The following is a 14,562-nucleotide window of genomic DNA, read 5'->3' on the forward strand; positions in this document are numbered from 1 at the left end:
AGTTGTTCCCCCTGCTCCCCCGACAACGGAGTCTTGCTCTGTAGCCCAGGCTGGAGTGCCATAGCGTAATCTCAGCTCACTGCAACCTCTGCCTCCCGGGTTCAAGCAATTCTCCTGCCTCAGCCTCCCAAGTAGCTGGGAATACAGGCGCACACCACCATGCCTGGCTAATTTTTGTATTTTCAGTAGAGATGGGCTTCTACCATGGTGACCAGGCTGGTCTTGAACTCCTCACTTTGTGATCCACCAACCTTGGCCTCCCAAAGTGTTGGGATTACAGGCGTGAGCCACCGCGCCTGGCTGAGTATTTTTAAATTATTCTACTGGCAGGTTTTGACTTCAGATTCGCTCCTGCACCACTCTGCTGATTGACAGTGAGCCTACTGATTGCTGGCAATGTCCCTGGGTAATTGGTGATTTTGTCTGGAGATGCTGGAATTGGCTAGAGTTTATAGTGCCTCCAGGGTTTTGGTGGCATTAGCTTGTTACACTAGTGCTATTTTCATCCTGTCCTTTGAGTTTCTTGACTTCTGTCCTAAGCAACTGAGATGGTAATATTATTCTTTTATCAGTCACTATGAAATTATCCATCTCTCCTAATGAACAGATTTTGATCTGGGTTCTGTGGTACCTAATCCTAGCTCCATGCCAGACCACAAAATCGAGTCTGGATGAGTGTTGTCTTTGCTCTTTGTCTTCATAGCATGTAAAAGCTGCTCAAATAGACAGCTTTCTCTGACCTGATTCTTTGGAGACATTTATTTGTGCTCTCCTGGAGGCTGTCTCCTTCCTGTTTTTAATCTTATTTAAATGTCATTCACTTCATTTTGTAATTAAGCCTCCCCTCTGCTTCTTTGAGGCAGGCGCCTGAGCTACCACTTAATTGTGTCTTCCTGTGGTTGGCTTGTTCCTCTGTGCACCTGGTTTACCTTAATGTGGGGGACAGATTTTAGTCCTGGAGAAGTTCCCATATCCATTATTCATTCTACTCCTACATAGCAACACAATTTGCTGCTCCCTTTTTTCCCTCCTCCTGAATTCAAAGCAGGATAGAAAAAATTCTGGGAAAGTCCTTATTGTGTATTAATGCTAGGAACAGTTCTGAAAAAAAGGTTCCTTGTGCGGTGTGTGTTGGGGGGCTGTGTAAGATGGCAGGATTCTCAGATGGATTGTATTCAACTCTTCCTATTTGAAAATTAGGATGGGCTGGGCGCAGGGGCTCACACCTGTAATCCCAGCACTTTGGGAGGCCAAGGCTGGCAGATCACCTGAGGTCAGGAGCTCGAGACCAGCCTGGTAGAACCCCATCTCTACTAAAAATACACAAATTAGCCGGGCGTGGTGGTGGGTGCATGTAATCCCAGCTACGTGGGAGGCTGAGGCAGAAGAATTGCTTGAACCCAGGAGGCAGAAGTTGCAGTGAGCCAAGATCACGCCATTGCACTCCAGCCTGTCTCAAAACAAAACAAAACAAAAAAAAACCTCCCAAACCAAAAATTAGCCAGGTGTGGTGGTATATGCCTGCAATCCCAGATACTTGGGAGGCTGAGGCACAAGAATCTCTTGAACCAGGAAGGTGGAGGTTGCAGTGAGCTGGGATTGTGCCACTGCACTCCAGCCTGGGTGACAGAGTGAGACTCTGTCTCAAAAAAAAAAAAAAAGAAAAAAGAAAAAAAAATTATATTGGCTGCCTCTGCCTCTGGGAATTCACGTGGGACTTAGGGAACCATCAGAGTGCCTGGTCCTGGCTCAGCTTCCCAGAACCTGCACAGTCTTCTGTATTCCACCTCCATCTGCATGCAGAAAAGTCAAAACTCTACACACTGACACACTGTTGTCATACTGTTCCACCAAATATGATGCGCAGGACTCCCCAGGGAAGGGAACATGGACTGAAGCTGAGTGTGAGACTGGTTGCCTCTAGTACAGTCCAAAGAGACAGCAGTTGTAGCCAATTTGGAGTTCCTGAAAAAGAGCCAAGAAACTAAGTTTTCAAGGGGCCTGATATGAAAGACTTTCTAATGAAGAAATAAGTGTGTATTGAACACTCACTTCCCTACAACTTAAACATATTTAATGTGTAATATAATACCTCAAATATTTTACTGCAGTAATTTCTCAATTCTTCACTTGGTGCAGAGTAAGAGTACTTGGAGCCTAATTAAGTATAACAGATGAAACAGCAAGGATTAGGAGTCAAACCCAGGGTCTCTAAGGATTTTGTAGGATAGTGTTGGTACTTAGTGCGTTGTTAGTTTGGATGGTGAACTTTGGTGATTATTTTGAAGATTGCCATAGTGTTGCCTTGAAGGCTACTCGGGGTTCATTTTGAATTTGCGTTCCTGCTCAAGTCCATGGGCTCTCTGTTGATTGGTATATTTGGCTCCTTTCCTTTTCCCTATCAGTGAGGAAGCGTCTTTGTACATTTGTCCCTGTACCCAGTGTGGTGTACTTTGATGTGAATGTCAGCCAGTCAGTTATGCAGAGGTTACAGAAAGTGAGACTGGAGTGTTTGTGAGGCTCTTGGGAGTGTCTGTGGAAAGAAAAATCTTGACATCTTGTTTTTCTTTTTAATTGGGGTAAAATAAACATAAAATTTATCATTGTAACTATGTATAACCATATAGTTCAGTGGCATTAAGTATATTCACATTGTGCAACCATTACTACCTTCCATTTCCAGTGCTTTTTTTATCTTCCCAAACTGAAACTCAGTACTTATTAAACAATAACTCTTTTTTTTTCTTTCTTTTTTTGGAGATGGAGTCTCACTCTGTTGCCCAGGTGGGAGTGCAGTGGTGCGATCTTGGTTCACTGCAACTTCCGCCTCTGGGTTCAAGTGATTCTCCTGCCTCAGCCTCCCGAGTAGCTGGGACTATAGGTATGCACCACCATGCCAGGCCAATTTTTTTTTTTTTTTTTGTAAAGACGGGGTTTCACCATGTTGCAGGCTGGTCTCGGGCTTCTGACCTCAGGTAATCCACCTGCCTTGGCCTCCAAAGTGCTGGGATTACAGGTGTGAGCCACTGTGTCTGGCCAGCAATAATACTTAATTCTCCCTCATGCCAGACGCTAGCAACCACTAACTCTGAATTTGATTACTCTGGGTATTTCATTTAAGTAGAATTAAACAGCATTTGTCCTTTTGTAACTGGTTTATTTCACTTAGAATAATATCTTCAAGGTTCATCTGTGTTGTCAGAATTTTCTTCCTTTTTAAGGCTGAATAATATTCTGCCATATGTAAATACCATATTTTGTTTATTCATTCATCTGTTGATGGACATTTGGGTTGCTTCCACCTTTTGGCTGTTGTAAATGATGCTACTGTAAACATGGGTGTACAAATACTTGTTTGAATTCCTGCAGTCTCTTGTTTTTTTGAGATTGTGTGGGTTTAATTATCTTAGGCCAGTGGAGTGAAGTCCTGAGACATTTAGAGAGATGTTGTCTGAGCTGGCCAGGTGTGGTGGCTCATGCCTGTAATCCTAGCACTTTGGGAGGCCAAGGTGGGCAGATCACTTGAGGTCAGGAGTTTGAGACCAACCTGGCCAATGTGGCAAAACCTTGTCTTGATTAAAAATGCAAAAATTGTCGGGCATGGTGGCTCACACCTGTAATCCCAGCACTTTGGGAGGCCAAGGCGGGCAGATCACGAGGTCAGATTGAGACCATCCTGGCTAACACAGTGAAACCCCGTCTCTACTAAAAATACAAAAAATTAGCCAGACGTGGTGGCGGGCACCTGCAGTCCCAGCTACTCAGGAGGCTGAGGCAGGAGAATAGTGTGAACCCAGGAGGCGGAGCTTGCAATGAGCCGAGATCACGCCACAGCACTCCAGTCTGGGCAACAGAGCTGGACTTCGTCTTAAAAAAAAAAAAAAAAAAAAAGCAAAACTTAGCTGGGCATGGTGATGGGTGCCTGTAATCCCAGCTATCTGGGAGGCTAAGGCAGGAAAATGTCTTGAACCTAGGAAGAGGTTGCAGTGGGCCAAGATCACACCACTGCACTTCAGTCTGGGCAATAGAGTTGAGCTCTGTCTCAAAAAAAAAAAAAAGAAAGAAAGAAAGAAAAAAAGAGATGTACTCTGAGCTTATAGGATTTTTCCTTTGGTCCCTTTGATATGTGAGGGGCTAATCAGTGGAATTGTGATCAAAGTATGGTTTTTGGTGGCAAATATAGATATTGGCCCTAGATAGCTCCTGTATCCCCAACAAATGTTTTTTAAATTGAAGTTTTGGTGGATCCAGTAGTTTCATAGACCTCAGCAGTGGGAGTTCAGAGACCTTCTCCCCAGCATGATTTGTCCTTAATGCAGTTTGGCTCCAACCAGTGTATTGGCTTTGGGTAATTTATTTAACTTTTCTGAATTTTGATTTGCTCATCCATAGAATGGGAACAATAATACCTACTTCATCAGATTGTTAAGAGGATTCAGTGAGAAGAATATACTTTAAGTGCTTTACATAATATCTAGCACCTAGCAGGCACCTAATAAGTGTTACCTTTCCTGCCACTTATGACCATGGTATTTCTCACTTTGAAAAGAGGTGAATGTAGCTTGAGGAAGGTGATTTCTGTAGTTAAATGTCTCTTTTTAAGGTATCAGATAGAGGGTATTAGAAAAAAAGGAAAGTTTGAGATGCTCTGTGTGAGCTTCTGGGCACAGTTATTAACTTGTAGTTGTTGTCATTCTTCTGGAGGAAATTATGCATTCCTTGTGATATATCTCTTGGCATTGGTATTTTGGAACAGCCCATTCCAAGGGATGTGGAATATGGGCCCTTGGGCATTATCTCTTAAGGTCTGGAAGATCTCAACTACCAAGCTTGCCTTTGTCCAAAAGGATATTCTCTGCAACAAGCCATGCCATTCTCTTTTGAGGGAGTGAGCAGCCATTGCTCACCTAGTGGGTAAAGCTGTTTACACAGTATTAAGTTTCTATACCATAAGGTCATGCTTCGTTGGAAATCTCTCAGACCAGGAGTCAGGCTTTTGGTGAAGAATCTCGTGTTAGCCCTTTATCCCTCACTTCATTTTGGAAACTATTATTCAACAATGAGAAACATGATAAAGCTAAGGATTAAATTAAATGGTACATCTTGTCCCTCATATCTTCATAATGACTACAACATTTACTGTACCTGATTGCAAAGTCTTACAGATGTATGACTGATTAACAATACTATGTTTAGGCAATCATCCCCTTATTTTTTAGTTATCTTAACTCTTCCCTGTATATACTGCTACTTCTGTGAGTGTCCTTGGAACAATTTGGCTGGTCATGTGCCCAGATGGCATCAAGTGGACAAGTGGATCAAGGCCAGTTTTCTAAAAATGTGTGTGTATGTAGAGGGGGTGAGTCAGGAGCCTGCCAGCATGAGCTGTGTGTTGGCACTGAGATTCTGAGTGCCAGTTCTCTGCTGTCCTTGAAACTGCCCCTGACACAGGGCATTTTCTTTTGGCCTAAACCTGTCTTTTTTGGCATAAACCCTGTGCAAAACTCAGTCTATAATAGTTTATAAATAAACCTGGTTATTGTTTATATCCATTTTTTTTTTTTTTTGTTTTGGGCCTAAAGAAAGGGGATCTTGGCTCCCTTTAATGGCCATATCCAGTCATCTTCCATTGGCAGTATCTAATTTTGAAGAAGGCAACACTGACTGAGGGAATTAGAAACAGTTTTAGTTGATAGTTATGTGCTTAAAAAAAAAGAGAGAGAAAGCAGCCACAAGGGATAGAGAGGTGGAGGTGAGAGCTGAGATGTAGATAAGACAGCAGAGAGCAGGCCAAGGAGCTGGCAGAGAGCCCTGCTGAGGCGGCTCTTGCTGAGCAAAGCTTCTGGGAGTCTTTTTGTGCTGCCAGTGAGTGACAGGAACGCAATAATGAGGTATTAAATACTTGTACTTTAACAAGTAGCTGAGGACCAAGGGAAAACGGGGACCAAATACATGAAAATGACGTAGAGCAGCTAACAGGTAGAGAAAGTTATAAACCAGAGTCTAGAGAAGTACTGGTAACAGTATAGTCAGCAGGTCTAAGCATACCATTTATAGTAAGCTGCAACCCCACTTTAACATTCAACTTGATTTCGTACCTTTGTTTGTTTAATCTTTTTTTTTTTTTTTTTGAGACGGAGTCTCGCTCTGTCGCCCAGGCTAGAGTGCTGTGGCCTGATCTCAGCTCACTGCAAACTCCGCCTTCCAGGTTCAAGCGATTCTCCTGCCTCAGTCTCACGAGTACCTGGGATTATAGGTGCTCACCACCGCACCTGGCTAATTTTTGTATTTTTTAGTAGAGACAGGGTTTTACCATCTTGGCCAGGATAGTCTCGAACTCCTGACCTCATGATCCGCCCTCCTCGGCCTCCCAAAGTGTTGGGATTACAGGCGTGAGCCACCGCACCTGGCTTGTTTATCTTCTTAATGGGATGGTAGAAAGAACACTAAACAGGAGACCAGGTTCTAGTCCCAGCTTAGTCACCAGCTAGTTTGGGGTGGGGGTGGAATGGGGCATGGAGTTTTCTTATCAAAAAATGAGGAAATTGGATTAAATAACCCAAGGTATTTTCTCTAAAAATCTATAATCAGCTATGTCAAAGCCTCACAGACTTAAAACTCCCATCATATCAGGTCAGAGGCTAGAATCTGTGTGTAGTGGTGTATAGGACACTGAGCAGTTGATATAGTGAATGTGAAGTCAGGGAGATGATGATGGAGAAAAGCACTATTTCATGGGATATTTGGGACATTCTCTTTTGAAGAGGAGTTACCATCTGTGATGCCAGAGGCTTCATTTTAGTTGCCTGTTAAATTCCCTGTAGAGAAAATTCTCTCTCTTTTTTTTTTTTTGGAGAAGGAGTCTCACTCTGTCACCCAGGGTGGAGTGCAGTGGCGTGGTCTCGGCTCACTGCAACCTCTGCCTCCTGGGTTCAAGCAATTCTTCTGCCTCAGCCCCTCGAGTAGCTGGGACTACAGGCTCATGCCGCCACGCCAAGCTAATTTTTTGTATTTTAGTAGAGACAGGGTTTCACACTGTTGCCCAGGCTGTTCTCGAACTCCTGAACTCAGGCAATCTGCCTGCCTCGGCCTCCCAAAGTGCTAGGATTACAGGCGTGAGCCGCTGCACCTGGCCCCTGTAGAGAATTCTTACTTCCAGGTGAGAAAACCTTGGTTCTTTGGGGAGCAGAATATCTGACCTGCATTTTCAGGGGCAGAATGCAAGCCGCTCTGGCACTGACTCTCAGAGTACTGCAGTACTGGACTCTCCCTTTCAGTACTCTGGCTCCGCTAATGCCTGTGGCTGTTGGGACACAGGTTGTCTCTTGGCCTGTGCCAGAATTGCTGTCTTCCTCCTCTAATATTTATCACTTTGTCATCCTGGACTCTGAATCCCAGAGATCAAGACTAGCTATAGTCCAGCAGAGGAGCAATAAATCATTGCTCCCACATCCTTTTCTCCAAGTTTTCTGCCCTTTAATTACCACATAGCCACTGCTGAGGCTGCATCTCTGTGCTCTGTGTGCTGGGGACAAAAGCCCTTGTTGATTGGATGTGTACAAAAGCTGCTTTGTCTCTAGCCATTACGTTTTGCAGAGCGCCATGCATGCTGCCCATCCTTTCTCTCACCTCTGTGAGTTTATAGAGTCCGATTGTCAGGTAGTATATCATTAACAGGGCTTGTCTAAGCTCTGGGGATTAGGTGGTGGGGTGGGCAGTCCCTACGTGGCTCAGCAAGGTGATCTTCTTTAAGGAGGGAAGTTTGGGTTAGTCATTTTTATGTGGATTTTAGCTAGGCCCCTTATTCCTGTGCTCCTGGTAGGAGCTAAGCAGGTTGTGTGATCCTGAATGGGCTCCATGGAACCTTTTTTTTCCCTACAGTCCAACAGATCACTTGATCACTTAACAGACACCATTAAAAGGGCCAGCTGCCTATCATTTGCCTTTTCATTATGAAACCCCAGATAACTCAAATCGGGGCCGCGGTAAAGAGTTTATAAATGAAGATGCCTATCTCCTTCATGCCTGGCAAGGCTTTTTTGCTATTTGAGGGGAAGATTCAGGCTTTAGAAACAGAATGTGGGTGAAGCCAGCCTCTTGTACTTTCCTTGCCTGCTGTTTCTTTACTGTACCTGTGCTTTTAAAGGATTGAGAGTGAGGGGTGTTGTGTGGCAGGCAGCAAGAGTCTGGAGAGTCTCACTCCTACTCATCATTCCCTGCTGTTCCAAATCAAAGCTCACATCTCCTCTTTAAGAGTAGTAAACTTCACACAAAACTCTGACAGCATGGGAGAATGAAATTCTTTGCTGGCAAAGAGCAGATATGGTCCTAGAAAAAGAGAGGTCGAGCCTTTTCTTGGGTCTGTGGAAGGTGGGGGTTTGAGAGGGAGAAGACAGAAGGACCACAGATTGCCTGCAGCTACTGAACCCCTTTTATAGTATCCCATCAAGTAGGGGAGGTAGGTACAGGAGCGTTATCTGAGATGGGCAGAGAAGCAGGACTCATTTTGTGGACAAAGTGTGCTAGGTGAATGAGTATAAGGTAACTGATAACTTCTTCTATGCTTAATATTTATTTGCAAAATAGTCTGAAGCTGCACTGTTAACCTAGGGACTTGGCAGTCAGTCTCTACTGAGGTTGCTTGGGTTTTAGGAATCTCTCCCCTCACTAAGAGTTGCCAAGCAGAAAGAGATTTCAGTAAATGTTGTCGTGGTCACAAGCAGTCAGCGCAAGCTTCACTTTGCTTGGATAGTTAGAGCAGTTAAGGGCTTTTTTTTCTCTTTATGAGCTCTCCTCATCTAGAGCTGCAGCCCAGCTGTAGGTTCTACAGTATAGCTGCCACGTCTGGTGACCAGTTAGATTGGATACATATTCCTCTTAGCAATGATGTCTGAAACAGATACATGTCTAAAGCTTGGTGACAATAGAAGCTAGCAGCTGAGGGTGGAAGGGGGACCCTCATTTTCAGCTGTAAATTGAGCAAGTTTGATGGGGAAATCACCATGTGGGAGTAAATTTGAAACACCAAGATGTCAGTTTTATAGTCAAATTTCTGAGCTTAATTGCTATTTAAGAAGTGGCAAAAAGAAGTAGATATTTAACAACCTTCCATGAGCAGATAAGCAGACACGTGCTTGGGAAGGTGAGTGCTTTCCTCAAATATACCTACCTTACCTGCTTTTTAAAAGACCTTAGTGGCTGAGACTCACTCACTGTAACCCCCCGGATTTTTTTAGAGCTAGTCTGTTTTTATTTAATTTTATTAATCATAGTTTGAATAGCTTGTTGATGTCTTTTCTTTTTTTTTTTTAAAGCCTTGATAAATCTGCTGAAGTTCCTTATGTCAAACGAGACTGTACTTTTGGCCAAACACAACATTTTTACTTTAGCCCTTATGGTGAGTATCAAAACAAATACTTCTTTTTCTGAAGCCATATGCTAAGGCAGAAATGAACTGGTTTGAAACAGGAGCTGGTGGTCCGGGGACTAAGCCATAGAGGGAACCAGACCTATATATATATATATTTGGATCAGAATCTGGACTGGTGGTCCCCACTCTCACCTATGTCTTTGGCATGACTCTCTTTCCTTTGTGAAAAGATATCATCTGGCAGGGGTGGGTATAGGTTAGATCTCTGTGTATGAATAGTGAGCCTTGGTCCCAACTGAGAGACTACTGTATACTACTGTGGTCTCTATGTTGGTAAATAGCAGACCCTCTGAAGGTTCCATCATGGCTGCACTTGGTTTCTGAGGGACATTATACATGCTTGTTTATCCGGCTGGTTATTTGGGATAGAAGGAGGCCATTGTGCAGTTTGACTATCTTCTTAGGATATTATACAATGTGTTCTTAAATGTTCAACATTAGAGGGAAAAAAAGTCTTGATTCATAGCATTTGCTGATTTTCATTGTAGAGCTACACCCACCATGGCCAATTTCAAGCTATCAATGTAATATCAGAGTCATGCAGAGTTGGGAAGCAATGTGCAGTAGCACACCATTATATTGACATTTCCACCACACAGATATAATAGTTATAAATCTCTAGAGCATAGGTTATAGTAAAAGGTAAAAAATAGTTAGGAAGTGATAAGTTTTTAGTATTTATTACTTTCATTTTAATATAATTTATTTAATTATAAGTTTATATGAGTGAATTTTAAATAATGGCTGTGTTTAATAACTGGCTTGCAAAATTCATGAAAATTTTATAGTCAACTCTTGCACGACAGTAAGAGCTGGCTACAGCACACCACTGATAATTTCTAGTCTTCATAGCCTGATGCCTATATGTGGGCCTTTCCTTCTTTTTTAGATTGTGAACCTATTTAATATGTTTATCACATATGGCGACACATTTCTGCCAACCCCCAGCAGCTATGATGAACTTTACTATGAGATTATCCGCATGCACCAGAGCTTTGACAACCTCTACTCCATGGGTAAGCTGCCTTTTCTTTTTACTCCTCTCTCCACCGTTTGTCTAGCTTTTGGCATATAAGAGGAAAAAACTATGAAAGATTCTCCTCTAGTTGTTTGGTGCCTTGTGTGGCACAGAAATGTAGTAGCTTCCTCTTCTCAGGCAATAGGAAGGTATGTTGGGGCCTTTTTGCCTTTAGGAATTCAGATTTCATCTCAGTATAGAGCTGGTTAGCAGCCCTTTGTTGCTGTTTGTGAGAGAGAGAGAGAATAGGGAGGCTTGTGGATTCATTGAATGCCAGAGAGAAGGAGGTGAAAGAGTGGGTGGGAATTGACAGCAGCAAATAAAAGAACTTGGATTCCAGAACACTGTGTAATTTGAGGATGTCCAGGATTTTAAGGAATCTTAGTGTACCTATGTATTTTTAGCATAACTTACAAGTGGAAGTGGGCATTAGATAAAAATCTTTTTTTGGAAATCTTTTGGTGATTGGCTCACTGAAATGTACTCTCCAGCTATAGCAAGTATAACTTATTTCTGAAAGAAGTCATATGTCCCCATAAGTTTGGGATAAGGGCCTAGTTAATTCTACCTGTAGTATAAAGGTTAAGGAAAAATCTCTGTAGATTGCACAGAAACAGCCACTCAGTAAAACTATCTTATTTTTAAAACCCAAATTTATTAGTTTTATTGAAGTATAATTGATATGTAAACTGCACACATTTTAATTATACAAATTTTAATGAGTTTTGACATATGTGTATGTATGTGAAACCATCACAATGACCAGGATAATAACCGTATCCATCACCTCCCAAGTTTCTTTGTATCTCTTTAGAATCCTCTCATGTCTTCTTCACCGCCTTCACCCACTGTGCCTCATCCTTGGGCAACCACTGATTTGCCTCTGTCACTGTAGATTAGTTTGCTTCATCCTTTGTGATGAGATTAATTGTGAAAACCCCAACCTCTCCTTGGGACTCTTGTATCATGAGAAAAGTGGAGAAGATTTGGAACAAGTACCAGGAGAAAGAATAGAAGCAGCAGTGGAAAAGAAGGATTACCTGGGAGGAAAATATTTTTTTTCTAGTATACTTTATTTTTTAGAGCAGTGAAGGAAAACTTTTAAGAGAACTTTATAAGAGAACCTTTGCTATAATGTCTTAGGCAGTGCAAGTAGGGCCTTGTATTAGTAGGATGTTTTCAGTGGCAAGTATCAGAAAACTCGGACTTAAAACTATCTTAAAGAGTAGGAAAATTATATGACAGTTCTAGAATGGTATGATCAGTTGCTCAACAATGTCTGCAAGGACCCAGGTTTTTAAAGTATCTCTTCTCTCTCATTGTAATAGCTTTAGCATCAAGTCAGTTGCCCATGTGACAGCAGGTTTCAGTTGTCCCATCAAGACCCATCTCTTTTTTTTAGGAGCTTGGCAGCCTTACATAAGAACTCTCTAATAGACTTTACGTTGGCTAGATGTGCTCAGGGTACCCTAGTGTAGTTTGCATCTGCCTCGCTTCACCAACTTCCTGAGAATGTAGAATGTAGAATTTTCCAAGAGTAAAGAGCTGCCCCAGTGGTTTTAGCACTCATTGGTAGATGAATAAATATGCTTTTCAATGAGGAAAGGAAAGAGTTGGAGTTGGGGAGATATTTTATAAAAGTCTGACATACCTGCTCAGCGGGGCCACATGTAACTAGTCAAATGAGATAACCCCTTGTAGCTACAGCAACAAGATAAGAGAAGATACCTGTGAATGTCCAAATCTGCCAAGGGAATAAAAATGTTAACCAGGAGGGCACAAATAGGAAAGTGAAAATTTTCAACAACTGAAACACAGCAAACAGTAGGAGATCGCATGTTTCAGTGCTCTATTTTATATAAACTTCTGGTGAAAAAAAACGTGTTTTTTATTAACGTTTTTGAGGCATAATTTACATCCATGGCAAAAACCACCCTTTTAAATGTACAGTTTTGAGTTTTGACAAATGCATATAGTAGTGTAATTATCACAAAAATCAAGATATAGAAGAGTTTCACTATCCAAAAAATTTCCCTTGTGTTCCTATGAGGTCAACTCCTCCATCTACTCACAACCCCGAGCAACCACTGATCTGTTTTCTGTCCTCATGGTTTTGCCTTTTCCAGAATATCTTATAGATGGAATCATATAACCTTTTGAGTCTGGCTTCTTTCATGTAGTATTTCGTTTGAAATTCATCCATGTCATTGCATGTATCAGTAGTTCCTTCCTTTTTATTACAGAGTAATATTTCGTTGTATGAATTGCCATCTTAGTTTGTCCATTTATCAGGTTAAGGACATTTGGGACATTTGGAAGGTTTCCAGTTTTTAGTGATGAGAAATAAAGCTCCTGTTAACATTCTTGTACATTAGTGAATACAGGATTTTTTTCGTTTTTGTTTTTTCTTGAGACGGGGTCTTGCTCTTTCACCCACGGTGGAGTGCAGTGGCACAATTATGGCTCACTGCAGCTTTGACCTCCTGAGCTCAAACAATCCTCCCACCTCAGCCTCCCAAGAAGCTGGGACTACAGCTACATGCCACCACGCCCGGCTACTTTTTGTAATTTTAGTAGAGACAGGGTTTCGCCATGTTGCCCAGGCTGGTCTTGAACTCCTGGGCTCAAGCAGTCTGCCCATCTCGGCCTCCCAAAGTGTTGAGATTACAGGTGTGAGCCACTGTACCCAGCATGAACACAGGTTTTTATTTCACTTGGCTATGTGCATAGCAATGGGATTTTGGGGTGTTGTGGTAAGTATGTTTTAACTATATAAGAAACCACCAAACCATTTTTCAAAGTGATGTTCTGTTTCACATTCTCTCCAGCAATGCATGAGAGCTGTCGTCATTCCATATTGTAGCCAGCACTTGATATTCTCCACTTTTGTTTTTTTGTTTTTTGTTGTTGCTGTTGTTTGCTTGTAGATATATAGTGCTACTTCATTGTGTTTTTAACTTTGCATGAGTAATGATGTTGAGCATCTTTTCCTGTCCTTATTTGCCATCCATATATCTTCTATTTTTTTTTTTTTTTTTTGAGATGGAGTCTCGCTCTGTTGCCCAGGCTGGAGTGCAGTGGCCAGATCTCAGCTCACTGCAAGCTCCGCCTCCCGGGTTTACGCCATTCTCCTGCCTCAGCCTCCCTAGTAGCTGGGACTACAGGCGCCCGCCACCATGCCCGGCTAGTTTTTTGTATTTTTTTAGTAGAGACGGGATTTCACCGTGTTAGCCAGGATGGTCTTGATCTGCTGACCTCGTGATCTGCCCGTCTCGGCCTCCCAAAGTGCTGGGATTACAGGCTAGAGCCACCACGCCCGGCCCCATATATCTTCTTTGGTGAAGTATTTGCTCATATCTTTTGCTCATTTGAATAAAAAAAGGGGGGGGGGCTGGGTGCGGTGGCTCACGCTTGTAATCCCAGCACTTTGGAGTCCAAGGCGGGACCATCAAGACTAGCCTGGCTAACATGGTGAAACCCCATCTCTACTAAAATTGCAAAAATTAGCCAGGCATGGTGGCACACACCTGTAGTCCTAGCACTTTGGGTGGCCGAGGTAGGCAGATCACTTGAGCTCGGGAGTTCGAGACCAGCCTGTGCAACATGGCAAAACCCTGTCTTTACCAAAAGTACAAAAATTTATCTAGGCGTGGCAGTGCATGCCTATGGTCCCAGCTACTTGGGAGGCTTAGGTGGGAGGATCACTGGAGCCCAGGAGGCTAAGGTTGCAGTGAGCTGAGATTGTACCACTGCACTCCAGCCTATGTGACAGAGTGGGACCCTATCTCAAGAAACAACAAAAAACAGTACACACCAATGTTTATAATAGCACCATTCACAAGTGCCAAAAGGTGGAAGCAACTCAAGTGTCCATTGACAGATGAATAGATAAACAAAATGTGGTATATACACCCAGTGGGATATTATGCAGCCTTCAAAAGGAAAGAAGTCCTGTTACATGCTACAGTATGTATGAACCTTGAGGATATTGTGCTAAGTGAAATAAAGCAGTCACAAAGGGGTGGTACTTATATGAGGTATCCAAAGAGTTAAATTCACAGATACGGAAAGTAGGATGATGATTACCAGGGGCTTTGGGAGGAGACAAAGAGAG

At 42.6% G+C, this 14,562-nt stretch overlaps 1 protein-coding gene across 2 annotated transcripts in view; it reads left to right on the plus strand.

Annotated features, from left to right (window-relative positions):
• The window catches only part of ARMH3 (armadillo like helical domain containing 3), a 223,820-nt gene that overhangs the window by 94,312 nt on the left and 114,946 nt on the right, over positions 1-14,562 (plus strand). For both annotated transcript variants that reach the window (XM_023206477.1, XM_023206479.1), the window contains 2 exons: positions 9,315-9,397; positions 10,320-10,446. In XM_023206477.1, coding sequence (XP_023062245.1) covers positions 9,315-9,397; positions 10,320-10,446 — 210 coding nt within the window. The remainder of the gene's footprint in view (positions 1-9,314; positions 9,398-10,319; positions 10,447-14,562) is intronic.

Source organism: Piliocolobus tephrosceles, chromosome 9 (genome assembly GCF_002776525.5).
Source record: "Piliocolobus tephrosceles isolate RC106 chromosome 9, ASM277652v3, whole genome shotgun sequence".
Taxonomy (NCBI): domain Eukaryota; kingdom Metazoa; phylum Chordata; class Mammalia; order Primates; family Cercopithecidae; genus Piliocolobus; species Piliocolobus tephrosceles.